Source organism: Trachinotus anak, unplaced genomic scaffold, assembly GCF_046630095.1.
Source record: "Trachinotus anak isolate AG129_WGS33_773 ecotype Australia unplaced genomic scaffold, CSIRO_AGI_Tana_v1 ptg000007l, whole genome shotgun sequence".
Classification (NCBI taxonomy): domain Eukaryota; kingdom Metazoa; phylum Chordata; class Actinopteri; order Carangiformes; family Carangidae; genus Trachinotus; species Trachinotus anak.
The window spans coordinates 694,555-715,477 of NW_027273858.1; the positions used below are offsets into that span (position 1 = coordinate 694,555).

Sequence of the window (20,923 nt, forward strand, 5' to 3'; positions counted from 1 at the left end):
AGCTTCCCTTTGTCGAGGGCAGACCTGTGCCACATCCGGCCCCCTGACCCTTCCAGTGGAAATGAAAACTAGCTCATGCCCTGCATGCTGTGCTGCTTTTATTTTGAAAATGTGACTTTTATTAGGACCCTCAGAATCTCAGCTCATGCGAAAAAAAGAAAGATTGATACCTCATTTTCAACGAGGCATGGAACAAAACATCTATCTACAGAAGTCAGAGGAAGAGCTGTGTGCTTAGTTTGTGGTGCACAGGTCGCTGAGTTCAGGGACCACAGTTTAAATCGGCGCTACACGACCAAACATGCAGAAAAATACAAGAAGTCGTCTGATGAAGAGCGGGTCACGGAGTCTGATGCTCTGATGCTAAACTGCGAAACCAACAAGGATTTTTTTTACGAAACTTCTCGCATCCAGGGAGCAGCTGCCAAGACAAGTGACGTCATATCCCACAAAATCACTAGAAAGTTAATTAATTGATTACATTTGCAAAACAACTATTCAGTATTTCTGAGTTATGTGTTAAAAATAAAATGAAATACTGATGTAATTATTGTTTTCCTGTTTATGACTTGTATTTTTGACTTGTAATTTTACATCTTTATTGTAATAGAATATCCTTAGTCTTTTGATTACCAGTAGCATAATCAAAATTATATAATTTACCGCTCTTTACAGTTGGAGAAAATTAATATTGAACATCGTTAAGTTCATGCTGAGAGATGTGGTGTAAATGGTAGTTTAGCAGTTTTTAAAAACCGACTCAAACTGTTGTGAGCTCCAGCTACTGCTAAATGTCCCCTGTGCTGGATGTTATTTTATATTATCAGTCAGTTTTGATACTTTTGCACTGACAGTGTTAAATGGATGATCAATCTTTTGTCTTTTCATGAGAAGAGAAATTTGACTTTAAGGCCTCAGAACATTTTAAAGCCAAACTTCATCAACATGCAAAGAGAACCAGAGAAACCAGAGAAACTCAGATAAACATCTGGAGACATATGTTGCCTACACTGATCTACAGAATTATGAGTAAAGTGAATCAGTGATTTTCAGCCTGGGGGGTCAGGCCCCCGCCACGTTAAATCTGAGAAAGAAAGCATCTGTTTTTATTTTTGTTGGGCCACTAAAAATCCATCAAACCAAACGATGTAACCAGGTAATATTAAAGATCACTTTTTGGTGGAGCTGCTGATAGTTCATGTAAGTGTGAGTCAATAACCTCTGATGAAGGATCACAAGTGATTTTAAGTGGCTTTTAGAAAAATGCTCATTAAATTATGAGATTTTGATTTCATGACACTGAAATATAATCCTGTCTCTTCTTCTCCTGATCTGTCCTCTGTCTCCTGCTGTCTCAGTCCCTTAGGTTGTTGGATGGGAGATGCAATAGAAGGAGACAGGAGACAGATGGGGGAAGGTGCTGCAGCATGAGGTGAAGACTTGTAGCTGAGAAACCTGAGTAAACCGATTAACACGGTTGGCTGTGGTGGGTGTCCTCCCTCTCTACCTTTATCTGTCAAATCCCCCAAAATCTCGCTGCTGAACTGAGGTCAGGCTTCACTTCACTTGATCTCAGCCTGAAAGCATCAGGAACAAAAGCCTGGGAGTTTTCCATATGTGCCACTGGACCAGGGAGGAAAGCTGAAGAGGTGAGCAGGGATGATGAAAAGCAGAGGCCGACGGCACACTGACACGTCCAAGCTCCAAGGAAGGATCTGGCTTCTGATGATCCTCACCTTCACCAAACACTGTGTAGCTCTGAATATTTGACGTCTCACCACTGAATATTAAAGCATTTTATTGTTTTCCCTACATACAGTATCATACTGGGGCTTCATGATACAGCAGTTGTATTTTTGTGTCCCTGCGTTAGAGTCTTTAGAGACTCTAGAGAGATGTCTATGTTTAGCTCTAAGTGCTATAAACATTATTTGGTCAGTAATGATCAGTTTTAGACTGATAATGAGTGGAGGCGGGGTTTGAGTCGGATTCATCCCTGACAAACAATATTCATAAAATAAATAAAACTGAAGGAAGAAAATACATATTTACATTCATCTAATCTATGTGATTTAAAACAACACATCTAGCTCTAATATGCTGATACCTGTGAGTTTATTCTGCCAGATATTTCATGAAAGGCAACAGTTAATGTTATGAGACCAAAGTCCTGGGCAGGTTTCCCCCTGACTCTTCCTGTGCAGGTGTTCTGCCAACTGCAACAGGTGCAGGATGCTGTGTTTAAGAAAGTTAATCTGTAAATCAGATTGGGAGTTTTCACATTGACATCCATCTCACTTCGACTCATGTCTTCAAGTGAAAAGCCACTGGCCCATATGGACCATCTGTCCACCAACACCACTGACGCCTGTAAAATCACGACTCCTCCTGATGGTAAGAGGATCAGGCTCTCAGTCTGTGTGTGTGTGTGTGTGTCAGTAAGTTGTATGTTAATCTTTGCCTTGCTTGTCTGCAGGTCAGTGTGCAGGCTGAGAACACACAGACGCTCCTCTCTGCTTCTGGCTGGTTGTGAAGTTTTTGGGTTTTTGGGTGAATCAGTGCAGAAGATGGCAGTGATGTACAGATCCCGCTCTCTGGAGAACAAGGAGCTAATGGCTCTGTATGGAGGCGAGAGAGACCCTTATTTTGTCAGAGATGAGGACTGTACCAGTGAGGTGAGTCTCCTCAGTTCAAGCTGCAAAGTTAAAAAGCAGCGTTTAAAACTAACTGCAAATTATTGACATTCAGCATGGAAGAGATTTTATAGACTCTAAGAAGATTTGTACATATTTCAAGTTAATGCAGGCGATCACTTTTGATTGCATCTACAACATATTTACACAGAAGCTTAAAGCTTAAAGAAGCCGTATTGTAAGGAACACTATACTTAGATGTATTATCTAGACACCACTCACCTATACACTCACAGATACAGTTATTTAAAAAAACGTGATTAAGGGAGATTTTCACATGCACAGAAATAGCGGATGGAAATCCCCAGTTTGAACCTGAAGGCTGTCTTTTGCCCCGAAATGCAACCACAGTTGCTTCCTGAAATAGATGCATTGCTTATAGTTCATTATAAGCCTGGTTTCCGTGTTGCAAAAATAAATGTAATAAAACATAATGGTACTGACAAATCAGTCAGAAGTAGAAGTTATAGAAAAACCAATATAGACCATGTTGTCTATTTGTAATGTTATATGATGTCCTGTTAGGTATGAGTTATCACAATCAGCTTTAATTTGAAATGTAGACATTTTTGTAAACTATTTACAATAATTCAGTGTCTCTCCTAATTCAACCACCAACTGGCACAACGTTTACATCTTTAACATTTCAGGAGTATGATCTGGACTCAGAGGGCAGTGAGGAAGGAAAAGGCGGCAGAGGCGTTCGCAGCTCTCTGTCCCTGGAGATCCATGGTCTGCACAGGGAGCAGCATGTTTACTTCTCCAACCAGGAGTACTACAGGAGGCTGGAGGAGCTGAAGAACGCTCACCTGAGGAACATGGCCGAGCTGGAGAGGATGTACATCAGTCAGGGCAGGGAGTGGCACGGAGAGGAGGAGGATGGAGATCTGCCAAGAGGGAGGACCGGAGAAGCACGACAGTCAATCAGGTTCGATCTGTCCTGTGATCCGCGAGTAAACAGAAGCAGAGACGGGGACGTGGCGTCCAAAAGCGAGCTGTTTAGAACTTAATATCAATCTGCTTTTCCTCATTTCAAGATCTAGAACTTTTTCCTCCCCTCATAACTATATTCTAATGTGCAGTGGGCGAACAGTGGGTTTGTTTGTATGCACACGTTGTAGTGGTGCTTTACATAAAAGGTGCAGGTATACAAATCCAACATACCCACAGTATACAGAGGGTGTAGAAATGATTTGATTGGACTGAATCTACAACAATATTCTAAACAGTATAAAGTGACATTCAATTATTTGAGAACCTGCTTCACATTGAAATGCAGTCAGTGAACTGCTAGTTGGACAATGGCCAGGCCTCTCTCGTGTTTTCATCACCAGCTGAGGGATTTTTGAGAGTGAGTCATGAACTAGACGAACAAAATCGACCATAACTTTATGCAGAGTTACAACTTGGCTTCAGGGAGTTGAAATGAATGTGAACTGGATGCTCGGTGGCAGTTTTGTGTCTGTGTTCTGTTCTGGCCCCATTTCATCATCAACTAAACAAAATACAAGAGAGAGACTGGCTAACTGCTAACAACTTTTACAGTGCAGCCAAACCAGGTGAGCTAAATCTCCCTGACGACCAAGCTCCGCCCATTAGGCTCCTGCAGAGAATCAGAGGGCGCCGTCAACAGTAATGATCCTATAGCGCGGCACTGTTGTGTTGAGTTGCAGCCGTTGATGCAGACATTTAATCGTTTGTGTAGACGTTGTGTTTAAAGTTTTAAAGGTCAGTCTCATCTCTGAACCTGCAGTAGCTGTCCTGCCCGGAAACTCCAGAGGATCAACTCTCAGGAGGAGCTGGACTTCCATGAGACGTCAAGTGGTTCTGACCAATCAGAGCTCAGTGGAGAGGACAGCATCAGGGAACTGGAGCTGGAGAATCGCAGGAGAACCTCAGGCCAGGCCCGAACCTTTGGGAGGTTGGTACAGTAGCAGACAAGGTCTTAAATTTGGAAACCCAGACGAGAGCTTAAAGCCATCTAGCTGAACTGCACTGAGCTGTCACATTTCATTCTCCTCTATTTTCTCCCAGAGATGTCCTGCTGAGCCCAGAAGAAATGACAGCCCAGGAGCAGTTTCGGTTCCAGCCCAAGGCCTTGTGTCCGAAACCGCAGGGAAGATCGTCCCGTCAAACTGGAGTCAGGGTTCGGTCCAACTCTAAGGTCACTGTGCCCAAACCCTTCCAGATGATGCTGAGAGAGGAGGACAGGAAGAGGCACAAGGTGCGGACGCGCTCCGAGATCGAGCTGGAGAACACGTTACTCAGACGGGAGCTGGAGGAACTCCGAGAATGCCAGAAAAAGTTCCGGGCATCACCCGCACCGGCACACATACACCTGCCTCTCTATGAAATGATCAGCCGCCGCTCCGGTCAGTGGTCCAGCCAACGCAGAAGCAGCAGCAATAACTGTAACCGTGCCTCCAAAAGCAGCCAGGCCTCCGCTGCAGCCTCGCCACAGCCTTTTCATTTCCTGGAGAGAGAGAGGAGGAGGAGGGAGGCGAAGATTGTGGCAGAGCTGGGGAACCTTGGTCAGAAAGAGGAGCGACAGGCCTTCAAGGCGAGGCCCGTGCCCAGCTCGGTGTACGGCACCAGACGCAGAGCAGACTCCAAGACCACAAACCGCCGGCCCCAGTCTCTAACCGTCTGCACACTGGACAGGGAGGCCACGGAGGGCCAGAGCGACCCAAACTCTGACCTGGAGATGGAGGTGCTCTGGTCCAACTCAGACCCGCCTCCTGACTCCGGCAGGCCTCAGAGGTGTCCGTCCTCCAAGCCGGTGAAGAAGCAGATCGAGCTGTCCATTGAGATGGTGAAGGAGAGGGAGTGGTCCTACACTGACCCGCTCAAAGCCTGTAACATCTGCTCGCCTCTGCAGCCGGGGGGCCCGCGGCCCAGTGACTGCATCAGTGTGTGAGGGACAGTGTTCATGAATGAAAGGGAGCGTCGCAGTAGCTGCAGCTTTTTGTGGTAGAGGAGTTTTACTTCATCTATTTCATCATGGATTGTAAATTTGTAGTGTAGTTCTTTATCAGCAGGGTATGTGAATAATGCACACAGGTGGTTTGGAGTACAATATGTCCCATAGTAAGGTATGTGTTGTTTTCATAATGTATTTGCTGAGTTGTTTTTGAGGCTCCCACAGGTATCCTGTGGAGTGTTTTGTTATATTGTTTGTATCATATAAACCTGTTGTATGTGTTAAATCTTCATAAAACAGTTGAAAAGGTGACAGTCTTCTGCTTGTTTTCCTTCTGCTGTATCACCTCACCATCATCCTGAGACACGCTTAAATATTACTGCATAAGGCTGCTCGTGGTTAATAACTACATACTGTACCTTCTTTGAAACACACAGATCTCAAAACTGGCTGTTAATGAATCTTTCTAACAACTGCATCAGATGACAGGTGGCAGTGTGTAGTGATGCATCTGCAGAGAATGATCCGCTCTGTTTACAGAGCTGTGCTGAGTCTCATCCTGTTGAGTGGCTTGTGCTCAGCAGGGGCCAGAAACAGGAAGTGAGTGATGATGTCACAGCAGCTCATCAACTGAACCTGATGCATAAAAATCAAACAGAGTTACTGAAGAAATAATCTGCTGCAGACCCAACAACAGGCTGTTGGACATCAACAAATCCTTTATACAGAAATTCATTTATTTAGCTACTAGTCATTTAAAATGCTGACGCCTCTCGCCTGCGGGACTTTTACACATGCGCCACACTTCAACTGCCTGCAGGTGGAGATGAAGCCTAAACTATGATGTGATTGGCGGAGGTGGGCATGAACAGTAGCCTCTTAAAAGGAGTGCCACTGTTTTACACCGCCAGACGAAAAGCGCGCAGGACGGTGCGGAAAGAGCCGGTGGCCGGGGACGTGCGGCGGGTTGTGCGCTCACCTGGCGGAGCAGAGATGTTGCACCTGTGCGTCTCATGTAAGTAACCAAGCCTTTCTGTGGGACCCCTGAACAGCCCGCAGCCTGTGTGGAAGCTCGGGGCTTCTCCTCTGACTTATAGCGGACCTATTACTGGGTTCTGCGTCTGTGGGCTCATGGCCCGGATCTGAAATCTGTACATCGCAATTTACACATTTGCATAGTGAAGTTTCCTGGACGAGCCCTTACGTGATTCTTACAACACATTGGTGGATTTCAATGTTTTCACTGCTCAGTCGTGGCGCTGGTGGTGGACAGTGTCGGGGGGGGGGGGGGGGGGGGGGGGGGGTGTCCCGGCCTCACCCTGAGACACGGCGCTGCCCACGAAGGGAACTAAATAACTAACACACAAAACCTGTGGCCCCATGTGATTATTAAAGGACTTGGGCCAAGATATGTTCTGATATATCCACACAATTGGAAAATAAACGTGTCACTGTTAATGTTTTGAGTAGGTGGATTCATGTTGGGACATTTTTAGTAATTCTGTCTTCTAATCACATTCCTGTCATCAATTAAAGAAATAACCCAACATATGAGACATTGTTCAATTCCAAAAGAAAAAAAATTCACCTAGTCTGGTGTTTTTACAGAGCGTGGCTCAGCATGTTTGGTGAAGTCGGGACACAGTTTAGAACATGTCTGTGGCTGCTTCAGATCATGCGTCAGGCTGTTATGATGTGCTCTGGTAGGTTAATGGATTATTATGTCAATACATCGTTAAGAGAATATTTATTTAAAACATTAAACATGTTAATTAAACATAGAACTGGATCATCTGGACCTGACCCTGTAAAGAGCCTCGAGATAATGTAGATTAGGATTTGGTGCGATACAAATAAAACTGAATTGAACTGAATCTCATCAACGACATCAACTGATTCATCAAAATATGTTTATTAAAAAATATTTATCAATTCATTCATTCATTAAAAACACTAGAAAACAAAACAACAGTGTAATTATAAATGTACGCACATTGTTTCGGTTGTCTTAGGAACATAGCAGTAGCAATATATGGCCTTAACATATTTTTCAGTCCAAACATGAATCTCGAACTTTCACTGTTTCACATCTTGTGCTGAAGTGATGGTCTTCCTTCCAGCCACATGTTTGTGTCCCTGTATTCGACCTTGCGCTCGTCTTTGAAGGGTGGATTTAGGAATACACCATGCCCTGGCTAGAAAACATGGCTGGGGTCTGCTCCCTGCCCTCACCATTCCTCTGTCTTCATCAATGGCTCCCTTCATTCTGCTCTCGCTCCTCTCGTACCTCATCTTCCCTACGGTCTCTCTCAGTTTTTCACTCTCTCTTGCTCTCTCTCCCTCAATCTGGCAAAGTAAGGAATTAGCATAAATTTGGAGTATGTTCATAAATCATTAAAAAGTATTACTTTGTCTACTTAAACAGTGGCTGTACGCTATATATTTGTGGTTCTGTATTAACACACATATGAGGTGCCTCTTTTTATCAAGTTATATCAATACACCAGTGCTACACTTCATTTCAGTGGCCTTTTAACATTGTCCCAGTTTACCTGAAACATGGTTTGGTAATTTGGGACAGCAAGAAAATGTCGTAATTTAAAAAATGTAAACATAAGTTCAAAACAATATATGTTTATTTTGGTACAATATTACATGATACATGTTTGTAAATCATTTATAGTTACAGTATATTAGTTATTTAAATGTATACCTTTATATTAGAACCAAGCTGAAGCACATGTCATTTCTCTGACCTCCTGCTTTTTGGTGTACACTTCCTGTTTGATGCTGACCACACCCCCCCATGTGATGTCACAGTAATTATGTCATGACTTTGGTCATGTGCTTCCACAGCAAGGTCGCAGCCCAATTGCTTTGACTTAACACTTATCAGGGCAGAAGTTTTCTGCTGTTTTCTTATACTGTCCCAAATTACCTGACGTCCCGATATACCTCAATTCACCCTGTTTTCCCAAAACATTGTTTTTTCTCCGTGAAGTTTCTTGTTGCTTATTGGTTGACTACCAACCTCATGCAGGTTTCTGAAGAATTCCCAGCTAATCCAAAAATGTACAAAGTGGTGCTGAGTGATTGGTGCAAGGCAAAGATAAGATCACCTGCCGCCTGATAAAAGCTCCTGATAAAAAAAAAAAAATTGTATTCATATTCAAGAGCTAGAAGATCTGATCATCAGGAAAGAGAGGAGAGCGGATGAAACTAATGAAATGGTCAAAGTCGTCATATTGATCAATAAGGTGTATTGATTGATTTCCAAACGTAAATCATGCATTGAGCAAGAAAACATTCCACCTTAAAAGTTGCCAGTAGCAGCCGGTAACCTGAGTTTCTTCATTTGTGACCATTTACACAGAAACATGACAACGTTAGCCTGTTCCACCTGCACAGCGTGTGCTGCCTGCACGGAGCTGCTGGAGGTGGGAGCTAGCTTAGCTACGTTTTCACAGCCTAGCCTGTTAGCTTAGCTGCGTTTTCACAGCCTAGCCTGTTAGCTTAGCTGCGTTTTCACAGCCTAGCCTGTTAGCCTAGCTACGTTTTCACAGCCTAGCCTGTTAGCTTAGCTGCGTTTTCACAGCCTAGCCTGTTAGCCTAGCTACGTTTTCACAGCCTAGCCTGTTAGCTTAGCTGCGTTTTCACAGCCTAGCCTGTTAGCTTAGCTACGTTTTCACAGCTTAGCCTGTTAGCCTAGCTACGTTTTCACAGCCTAGCCTGTCAGCTTAGCTAATATTTTAACAGCCTAGCCTGTTAGCCTAGCTACGTTTTCACAGCCTAGCCTGTTAGCTTAGCTAATATTTTAACAGCCTAGCCTGTTAGCTTAGCTACGTTTTCACAGCCTAGCCTGTTAGCTTAGCTAATATTTTAACAGCCTAGCCTGTTAGCAAATTTGTCCCCAGGGCCCCTGAATTTTTAATCTAACCATGATATTATTTGACAGGTAATTCTGGCACAACTTCACCTACATCAAGGTGCATGAATTCTGAAGGAGTCAAAGTTCCAGTAACACTGGGAGTATAAAGAACAACTTTATCGTACTGCTCTTTATTGTCTATAAATCTACATGTTTATTTTGTAAAGTGTCAATGAATACACTAAAAAAGAGCCATATTTGTTTTATTATTATGATTATTATTATTATTATTAGTGAAAAGAAGCAAAGTAAAAGAAGCCATCTTTAGCACAATGCAGCTTTTCAGCATTGATCAACTCCTGATCAGGTCACAGATCAGGTCCTTGCTCTGATATGGTACAGATTTTAATATTATATGTAGAACAAATGCTACCACTGAATCATGTTTTTTTTTTTTTTTTTTCTTGCCCTCAGTTGCCATCCTAGGCCTTTGTGCTGCACAGAACATCCAGTGCACTGTCACGCAGGATGCTGGAAGGACAACTTACAACGTCCCAAAGTTTAACCAAACGGGCTGCGAGTACTCGTGGACCAACTCCACTGTAAGTTAGACAAGCCAGAATGAGTGCAGTGCTGTCAGGTTCTTTCCTTCTGACATGACACATGTTCTGTATGTTAAAATAATCCTAGGGCACGACACCAGCAGGTCCTTCTAGGTGACATATATGACAACATCACTCTTGATCTAAGGACATATATGTTATATATTACATTTCTGCAAACAGTGCCCTGGCACAGGCACAGCTGAATGTCTTTACCTACACCTGTGTTTGACATCTAAAATGTGGAAATGTCGACCTATTAACTGTTAAAGCAGGATAAAATTTCACACAAATGTTTGACTGTTTGACTGTTTGGATTTTATCGTCTTCCATATGCTGACCTCAGGACTTTACACTGGCAAATCATTTGGCTAAAACTGACCTGGTGGTGACCAAGAGCGGCACAACTCTGACCATCAATGAGTGCATCGAGAAGATTAAGTACAAGCGAGACTGTATTTCCGAGGTATTACACTGACATGTGAACAAAGCACACTGACCAACATATAAAAGGTCTGTAATAATGATCTCAGCAGACGCACTGAAATTTAGAGCTAATGAAAGTCATTTGAAAATAGAATATTATTCCTTTGAGCTCCACATAATTGTAATTGTCCTTCATTGCTCCTCTGTTCTTCCTCCTTAGAAGATAAATCGTGAGATGATCTGCAGGAGTGAGTTTCTGTCAAACTTTGCTTCATATATTCATTTACACCAACATCGTTTTTCTTTTACCCAGTGTCCTGAAGTAAGAATATCTTTTCTTTCTTTTTTTTTACAGCCAACTGCAGTGGACCCACTGGCCTGCCTATGAATGGGCAAGGTAGGGATGAAGTAAACGTTGTAAATTATATTTAGGTTTTATATATGTATCAGATGTGAGTTTCACTGTGGAGGAATTATGAATGGTTCTCTGTGAGACAGATATGAACCGAGCAGGAAGGCATGAATGAACGTGTGAATGAGATCTGCCTGTTCAGGGTGTCACTTTTTCTCTTTGCTATCTAAGCACGAGATGATCTGACTCACTCTGAGGTTACATCGCATGACTCCACTTCCTGTTGACTGAATGTGATTGTCAAACTGTTGTAAAAACAGAATAGCTCAAACCACTTTCTATTCACCAATGATGGCGCCTAAGGAGTTTACCTCCCATTCCCCAAAGCAAACTACGCCTCTGTTTAACACTTGTAGTAGCTGTAGTGGTTTAGCTGTTTGTGCTGCTGCTGTTATGAGTCTCCCTTTGCCTCTTGGGTCACACAGAGGCTGCTGCTCTATCATTTGACTGGTGGAGCCTTAGAGGAAGACCTGTAGACACCAGTCAGGGCTGTAAACACTGAAAAGAATGAATGTCATGTTTAGAGTCAGTGCTCTCCTACAAAGACACTACTGAACGATGTAGAGCAGCACAGGCCAGAACCAAATAAGTTGGTGTAGCCCATTTATTTATTAGACTACTATTAATTTTAATCAGTTAATTCAAGAATAATATATAATTAATATATAAAACACAGCAAACACCATTCACATGACATGAAAAAAAAATAACCTCTGACTTGACACCTCATATCTCCAGCTCCCCATGTTCACATGTCTAAGTGTCCTTGGGCAAGGCATTGAACCCCAGGTTGGTCATGATGGGCAGGTTAGCACCTTGCATGGCTGCTCTGCTGCCGTCAGTATGTGAAGGAAATGATTCAGTGCTTTGTCTCCTGTTCTCTTCTCAGTGATTCCCCAACACTGGATTGTGTGTATTGTTGTCATACCCCTGCTGCTGCTGCTGCTGATGGGGCTTTTCTGGTGCTGCAGGTCCAGATGTCAAACTTCCAGGTATTTTTCTTTCTTATCATTATATAAATGACATTGATTGCCCTCATCTGGATTGTTTTTTTGTTTTTAAAACATTGTTGTTCTTGTTGTTTTTGTTAAAAGATCTCGGGTAGAAAATCCAGATCCCTCTTCAGTGCTGTTAGGACGCAGAACGATCACCCCCAGCACCACCGATGAGGAGGCATCTTAGATGTAAAAGTCATTCACACAGCATGCTGTCACATCCATAAGTCTGTTTCTGCATTGTCATATATTCATGCTGAAAACTGCCTTTAAGCTTTTCACAATATTCTACAGTATTCTCTACAATATTTTAGCAGCAGTGTTCTTTCATTATTAAATTATCTCTGTCTTATTTCCCTTGTGCATCTGTTTCAAGGGTTATTTATGTGTGACAGATGCAAAGAAACACTGTTTTCTTTTTAAAACATATTCCTTTGCTTTTATATGTCATTTAATCAGTTCATAAAGGTATTGTTACCTAAAAGTAATTTTATTCAAATAGAAGTAAAATTACTCAGAGTTAACATTATCACACTACATTTTTAAAAGGGGCAAGTGGAGGGGTAAAAAGTGTCATATGACGATTATATGATCATATACAAAAGCAGTGGATGTGTCCCTCATGACACAAAACACTTAAACACATTTATAAGCTACTGGACAATTTGTATTAGTATTTTTATCTTTAAATTAAATTAAGGAGCATATTTAGGTGACCAGTGCATATACACAGTACCCAGGTGAGAACAGCACCAAAAGCAACCAGCGCCTTTTAGTCAGGCACTTTGCAGCCTGTGCATACAACTCAATTACAAATATACACTCAGTTGGTAGTTTTCCTGTGATAAATCTTCCTCTATAATGATCAGTTTTAATTTAAATTGTTGTAGAGAGTTGTTGATTCAACTGTATGGTCAGTTAATAAATGTGTTCCTCCAAGTTTTCAGACTGAGCTGAATGAGTCCTCACAACAAAGATGATCAAAACCAGCAAAGAGGTGGTGCACACCTTACTGAAGGATCCACTATTTTAGCTCACATTGCTAACATTGCTAACAGCATGCACTTTGTGATCATGCAACATAGCAAGTGTGTGATTTTTAACTTGCTGTGGTCACTGGGTGGTGCTTTTAATCGCTGATTAATTATGGCACTGCAAGTCTTTACCATGGCCTTAGAATGACAACATTCTGAATTGTATTGCATAGTTAGACGCAGCCCAGTGAACAGTGTCGTGCAGCCGGCAAAGTTCGTTTCACACCGATTAAAATGAGCTAGGTTACATTCATAATTCACAATTTTGAATTTTAAACTAAATTCACAGCCCCTCAAAAAATGAACTAGTTTACGTTCATTTCTTCCATTTTCCAGCTCTTACTTTTATAATAGAACTTCCTCCTACACATCCATCCCCAGACCCCGATCACTGCCACTTCCCAAACTAAATGCATTACTGTTAACTACCATACAATCACAGACTCTGCTCTGCAGCTTTGTTTTAATTAAACAGTCAACATACTAGGGTTGTGAACGATAAACCGATGCGACCGGATATTCGGTTCAACAAGTGAGAGATACGGCTGCATCGGTAGCAGCCTCCTCAATCGATACGAATTATCAATGAATTCCTAGATGAATCGGTTATAGAGTCATGGATCGGGTATCGCGAGACTTTGAATCGGTTGGCGGCATTACACACGCGCCAGGTCTCTAAAACAACGCGATAGCTGCCTAGCTGGTATTAGCATGAGTGATAAACAAGGGACGACCATGGATGTGTTATCAGACCTGGACACCGCTCAGCCTCGCAGCAGCTGTTTCCAGTGGCCACTCGTGGTATTACAGCGAAAAATCCCCCTGCGGCCCAAAAAGCATTTTCCCATAGACGGCAGTAGTAAAAGAGAGGCCTGTAAAACTGTTAACAGGACACCTCCAGCTGTGCACACAGCCAAATATCAGTCTTTCTCTTCTACATTTTTAAGCCATGGGGTTTTCATCTTTTTTCAAAGCTCAGAAAAGTCTTTTTTCTCTAAGTGACGTCACCACTGTGTACGTGCACTCTATCCGCGGTCCCGCTGTGTCTCGGGAACGAGGATGGTTGCTAGGTTACTGCTATAGTGACGTCAGGACGAGAACAAGTTAGTGTGAAAAGTGAATAAACGACACAAAGGCGAGTTTTCTTCTACACATCAAGGTTCATTCATTTTGTGATTTTTTTTTGCTGCATTTATTCGTCACTTCTTACACTTTTTTTCAGGAATGTTGTTTTTAATCGATATATTCGCCGCATCACCGGATTCACTAAGACACTGATATGATTTTTCTTCCTCCGTCACAGTTTCTTCAGGTATTTTAATTTAAGTCATTGAGCTTCTTTGTGATAGTTTCTGTGATGTGTGAGCAGCAGTGTCTCATCCTGACTGCAGGTCACCACCTGTCATCAGTCACAACCACCGCCTTTTTATTTTATAGATTATTTAATGACCTTCACTGTGTCAGCGGGTTCAACTATAACTGGCTCCGGCCTGTAACCCGGTTATCGTTCTTACTCTGTATGGAATCAGTTCGTATCGAATCGGTCTGTAATAAAAGGATATCGTTTTTGAATCGAATTGTAACCTGTGTATCTAGATGCATATCGAATCGTTTATCACAGAGAGATGTGCAACCCTACAACATTCCTGTGTCGGGACCTTATGAATGTAATAAAAGCTCAGCTGTTCTTCTTCGGACATTTTTTGGTGATTGGCAAATGGCTTTTTGTTGAATTACTGTCACCTTCTGGTGCGTGAGCAAGGAAACATTTAAAATATCAAACACTATAAACAGAGTTTGGCATGTTTGTCAAAGTGACAGCACAGAAATCACATCGATCATGAGGAACATTCACCGTTCAGCTGTGTTTCACTTCAGTGAGTTGGAGCTCTGGTCAAGCACTGAACGATTCGGTGAACGAATCGAAGGAACTGATTCTGGCGACTGTTTTGAATATTGTGGCGCGATGCTTCAGACTCACAAGCTTCTTCTCTGCTGCAGCTACTGACCTGTTGCCCTCTCACGTAGTTTATCCCCAGTTCGTCTTCTGACTTCTGTTTTTATTCTAACGATTTCAACTTAATGTGTAGTGAGTGAATGATTTTAAAAATACAAGTTCACAAAAAAACCAAAAAAACAACTCTGTTAGAGTAACAGGAGTAAACTCGTTACTTCCACCTGGGTAATTAGTCATTCCTTGGCTTTTACTAAAGTTCCACCAACAAATTTAAATATCTTGAAATTAGTTAGATCATAGTTATGTATCAATTTATTATATATTTACATAATATATTATAGTGATAAATATAAATAAATAATTAAGAATTAAAAAAATATCAAATATTTAATAATGAATATTTACATACTATAAATGATACAATTGTGTGTACGGTAGCTGTGGCTGTTCACCTTGTTATTGAGAGTCATGGTGAAGAGTCATTGTGGGATCTGTCAAATCATTTTGTGTTTAGTGTTAAATATCACATCCATCTGTTAACTCTTGCTGCCTGATGAAAGTTGTGTTTTATATCATTCACTCCATCATGTAACATTTTACTGTCACTCACTCTCACTCTTATGATTTGCTTTGGTTGTCTAATAAACATTAAAATACTACCATTTGTTAATTTGTGTTATCTGTGTATTCTTCTTGTACAACAGCAAGTTTGTGGTCTGTTGTCTGATGATATTGTCTGATTTTATCAAGTCAATATGAAAAGCTAAGAGTCTTAACTCCTGTGACACGAGCAGGAGTGTGAGAGGAAGTGACTCATGGGGTTTGTAGCAGGAACAATCACTGTCGCTCCGTTTCTCATGTATTTCAGGTGACGCTGTGCAGTGTGTTTACCAAACTGTACATGGACATGTGTGCTGATAAAATCATCAGGCCTGTCTTCACTGTAACCTGACATCACTACTGCCTCACATTTTCTGTTAACGTCTATTTTAATGTTAAAGTCACAGCAAAACTTTCTCATCTGAAAACAAGCGAAGAAGCTTTTCTGCAGCTGTAAAATGAACTAGATGACTAAATGTAAAAAATGTGAGTGACGTTTCAGTAAAGAAAGAAAAAGTCCACGTGTTCCAGTAAACAGCAGCCTGACAGCTCATAAGCCTGGAAGCTAAATGGTGTAATTTACTATAAATACATTACTCCACTACTCACATGGGGCCATGAGTAAGTTGAACAGGAAAGGCATCTTTCAGTGTTATATTACTAGCAGCCCACTGTGGAGTGAGTGTCTGCAAGAGGAGTTCCTCACATGTACAGTCAGGGCTGAAGCAGGGAGTCAGGACACGTCAGATGTTGTGTTGGGCTAAAGTCCAACCTGGTCTTTTGCTCTACAGACAAGGGGCCAATTCATCTCAGTCCCCCAGAATCCTTTACCTTTCACATCCCAGGGTGTCCCCAGACCACACACTCTGGAAATTTATCACAGCTGCAATTACTTGATCTGTTTTCATGACAAAAGCAATGTGAACAGCAGGAATACAGGGCTCACATAACAAAACCTTCTACCTACAGCCACAGTCACTGTCAAAAGTCCTTAGACCCCTTCGCTGCTAACTGGCACTAAACAGAAAGGAGGTAATCATCAGATTTTATAGGTATTTGGTCACAAACCAAACAAAATGGGTCTGATAGTTGGACATCTGATAGTAATGTAAGTAAATGTAGATCTAGTGCTCTTTAGGATACACAGTCAGGGAACCCAAGAATGTCTGTGCAATTTATTGAAAATCCAATTATTGTCCAGATATTTCACCAAAATCCAAAAATGTGAGCTTCATCTTGGCATCAGCAGAATTCCTGCTCTGGGGACCGTGACTGCGTCTGCCAGATTTCATGGCCAATAAATAAATAAATAAATAACAAGTGAGCAGATTCAGGTATTAGTCAGATGGAAATGATTGCATTAGTGAGGACTGAGTCATCCGCCGTGTGTGTGTTTATGTGATGATGATGTGAGTAAGTGCGGTTGCCAACTACCTCGCAGCCGCACCAGCTTGGGAATTTCCTCGTCTTTATGAATGAGAGCCTCACTGTGGGTTATCAGAGGACGTCTCAGCATGTACAGTGTGTGTCTAGATTTATGTCAGTTGTCTTCTTCAGATTGCTCAATGCATACTTTAAATAATTTCCCCCATGTGCTTCATCAAAACGCTCTCTGTCCTTATCTAGGTCATGATCTATTGTCAAGGCGCAGCCCGACACGACAGCTGCATGTTTCAGAATCACCTTCCTTTTAAACCAGTCACCTGTTTCAGTGTTGTGGCTGATCGGTGTAGTTCCTGTTCTCTGAATTCTCTGAACCATTAAGGACTGTTTGAAAATTTTAGGAGATTAATCAAAGTTGAGAAATGTAATATCAATGACGCATTGAGCAACATTACTCACAGAAAAACTGATTTTCAGTGGCTACAAAACCAGTTCTGCACAATGAAGGTTTGATGCAAGTGCTGTGGACTTTTCAAAGTACAATCCCTTCATTCACAAAGTATAAACACATGCACCCAAGCTCTGTGTTGAAAGTACTTGTACCTTCATTATATAAAGAAGTCAAAACTTTCTTCACAGCATGCACGCTGTATACACAGTAATACATAAATAATAATAACACAGCTGTGGAATCCAGTTTTGAGAGGGACTCCTCTGCTGGGTGTGAGTACTTTCACTTTGGTACATAGCGCTGATAAGAACCACCTCATGTCATCACCCCGGCAGGTACTCCACCCTTCACTCAAACAATAGGCTATCTGATTCTCTCCATTCATGAGGACGTCAAGACTCAGCTTTCTACACAGCTGTGTGTTAGAGGGAAGTGAGAAAAGCCATCAGCCTGACTCATGAGAACATGTAACCATGTGTACTTTCTGCAGCTTATGTGCAACCTTCTCCACACATCCACCAGGCCATGGGAGGAGAGCAGCTGCTTCAGAGCCTGCTGAGAGGCTGGATGAGGCTCTGCCTGACTTCCATCTACAGTCTCATCTTCAGTACAGTTAAAATCCCCAGCTAGAAACAAATAGTCGGTTAATCTTTTAATTTGTCATTGATGTTTTTAAAAAAGAGCTTCCTCTCTGCACCGTTATTGGGAGCAGTAAAACAACAGTAAAATGATCAAACCCGGCTCTGACTAAGAGACACCTCCCCTGGATGACGTGCTCCACATTTCAATTCAATTCAATTCAATTCAATTTTATTTGTATAGCGCCAAATCATAATATACATTATCTCAAGGCACTTTACAGGGTCAGGTCAAGACCTTACTTTGTTACAGAATAAACCCAACAGTTCCCACAAAGAGCAAGCGCTTGGCGACAGGGGGGAGGAAAAACTCCCTTTAACAGGAAGAAACCTCCAACAGAACCGGGCTCGGGGTGGGCGGCCGTCTGCCTCGACCGGTTGGGTTTAGAAGATAGAAAGAGGGGGAGGGGGAGGAGAGAGGAGAGAAGAGAGAGAGAGAGAGACCAGGAACAGCTGTGTAGGTAATGGTGTTATCAATAATAATGACAGGTAACAGTGGTTAATAGTAAAGATGAGTAGTGGTGGATCTGGGTCCTGCTGCTCCCGAGGCAGAGATACCTGCAGAATGAGGACAGAGAGAGGGAGAGAGAGGAGAAGCACAAACTACGGGAGAGAAAAAATACAAAGTTAATGGCATGAAGTCATCGAGAGAGAGAGGGGGAGAGAGACAGAAATAGAGAGAGAGCGCCCAGTGAATCATGGGAATCCCCCAGCAGTTTAGCTCTATAGCAGCATAACTAAGGGATGGGTCAGGACATACCCGAGCCAGCCCTAACTATAAGCTTTACTAAACAAGACAGTTTTAAGCCTGATCTTAAAGGTAGAGAGGGGTGTCTGCCTCCCGAACCCACACTGGGAGCTGGTTCCACAGGAGAGGAGCCTGATAGCTGAAGGCTCTGCCCCCCATTCTGCTCTTACAAACTCTGGGAACCACAAGTTGACCTGCATTTAGAGAGCGAAGTGTCCTATTGGGAAAATAGGGAACTATAAGCTCTCCAAGGTACGATGGTGCTTGACCATTAATGGCTTTGTAGGTGAGGAGGAGGATTTTAAATTCTATCCTGGAGTTTACAGGGAGCCAATGCAGAGAGGCTAACACAGGAGAGATGTGATCTCGTTTCCTAGTTCCTGTCAGTACTCGTGCTGCCGCATTCTGGATCAGTTGGAGGCTTTTTACTGAATTTTTGGGACATCCTGACAATAAAGAGTTACAGTAGTCCAGTCTTGAGGTAACAAATGCATGAACTAGTTTTTCAGCATCCTTTAGACATAGAATGGGTCTGAGTTTAGCAATATTGCGCAGGTGGAAGAAGGCTGTCCTAGAGACTTGCTTTATATGTGAAGTAAAGGACAAGTCCTGGTCAAAAATGACACCAAGGTTTCTGACTGTAGCACTGGAGGCCAAGGTGATGTCATCCAGAGTCAGTATATTATCACATAGTGTATCTCTGAGGTGTTTTGGGCCAATTACAATAACTTCAGTTTTGTCTGAATTTAAGAGTAAGAAATTACTGGTCATCCAGGTTTTTATGTCTTTAAGACACACCTGAAGCTTGGCTACCTGGTTAGTCTCACCTGGCTTCATGGATAAGTACAGCTGGGTGTCATCTGCGTAACAATGGAAATTCATCTGGTGCCTCCTAATAATGTTTCCCAGAGGGAGCATATATAGACTGAAGAGCATTGGTCCTAGCACAGAACCTTGTGGAACTCCATGACTGACTTCTGTGATGATAGAAGAGTCATTATTAACATGAACAAACTGGAGTCTATCTGACAAATATGACTTAAACCAGCTTAGTGTGGTTCCTTTGATGCCGACTATATGTTCTAGTCTCTGTAATAAAATCTTATGATCAATGGTGTCAAATGCAGCACTAAGATCTAGTAGGACAAGTACAGAGACAAGTCCATTGTCTGAGGCTATGAGGAGATCATTGGTAACCTTAACCAGAACTGTTTCTGTGCTATGATGGACTCTAAAACCTGACTGAAAATCTTCAAAGGAAGAAGATTTTCAGTCACGTTGGAGTAAAACCTGTAGTGAACAGGATGCCATGACCTGAAACCACCTCCCCTTCCCATTCTCTACGCCAGTCACTTTAATTAGCACTGTCACTGTGAGTCTCTTGCAAAAATACAACATCTATCTTTTTGAGTCTCACTGCTTCAAACACAACAGCTCTTTTTTTAACCTCTCTGGCTCCATTGACGTTTAAACTCCCAACCTTAAAGGTGTCCATAAAAGGTGAGAAATTTGAAACAGTACAAAAAACAGTTAATAAACTAAATAAAATATAAAGCAGTGTCTTTCCCTTCATCATTAACAGATTCCTTTTTTGACTTTAAGAATCAGTTTCTTTAGTCTGAACACTTCTTCATCAGTAAAGTCCGATTCGACTTTATTCCTGACGTGACGTCTGGCTGAGCTGTAAAACTTTTGTTTATCAGGAAAATAATGTTCTCTCATATTTTTGGTTCCCTGAAGGAAAGTTTTGAGCATTTTGGCTGAATGAGCCTTTTCTTCCTGACTGACTGATTTCTGTGTGTGATACAGATCACAGCCTTCACTGTCACTGCTATCTAACTGCTCAGCTCTCCTGCCTGTCTGTCCACCTGTCTGTCTGCTGCTCTTCGTCCTGACATCCACATATCTATCTCTGCTGCAGCGCTTTAGTGGGACTGTTGTGCACGCAGTCTCTTCTTCTATCAACAGATATTTATAGAAGATGTATAATAGATGTTTCGCTAACAATGTGGGCTTTGTTGATAACTGGCAGACTTTCTGGGAAAGACCTGGTCTGATTAGACGAGACAGCATACATCCCACGCTGGATGGTGTGTCTGTCCCCCGACCACCTAAATTAAATGTAATAAATCAAAAGTGAACAGAGGAGGAGTTAGACATGAAAACCTAATAAAAATTGACACAATCACTATACCA

General features: G+C 42.1%; 2 protein-coding genes across 2 annotated transcripts; both read left to right on the forward strand.

The window, feature by feature from the left end:
• Positions 1 to 2,498: 2,498 nt before the first annotated feature.
• On the forward strand, positions 2,499 to 6,205 carry LOC139622500 (protein FAM161A-like). The gene is made up of 4 exons (XM_071479828.1): positions 2,499 to 2,675; positions 3,344 to 3,621; positions 4,447 to 4,614; positions 4,728 to 6,205. The coding sequence occupies exons 1-4, from the start codon at positions 2,568 to 2,570 to the stop codon at positions 5,608 to 5,610; spliced, it is 1,437 nt and encodes a 478-aa protein (XP_071335929.1). The 5' UTR covers positions 2,499 to 2,567; the 3' UTR covers positions 5,611 to 6,205.
• Positions 6,206 to 6,324: 119 nt separating this feature from the next.
• On the forward strand, positions 6,325 to 15,566 carry LOC139622502 (uncharacterized). The gene is made up of 7 exons (XM_071479829.1): positions 6,325 to 6,628; positions 9,956 to 10,083; positions 10,430 to 10,549; positions 10,730 to 10,757; positions 10,865 to 10,906; positions 11,811 to 11,913; positions 12,016 to 15,566. Exons 1-7 carry the CDS (start codon positions 6,478 to 6,480, stop codon positions 12,101 to 12,103), a joined length of 660 nt encoding a protein of 219 aa, XP_071335930.1. The 5' UTR covers positions 6,325 to 6,477; the 3' UTR covers positions 12,104 to 15,566.
• The last annotated feature ends 5,357 nt before the right edge of the window (positions 15,567 to 20,923 follow it).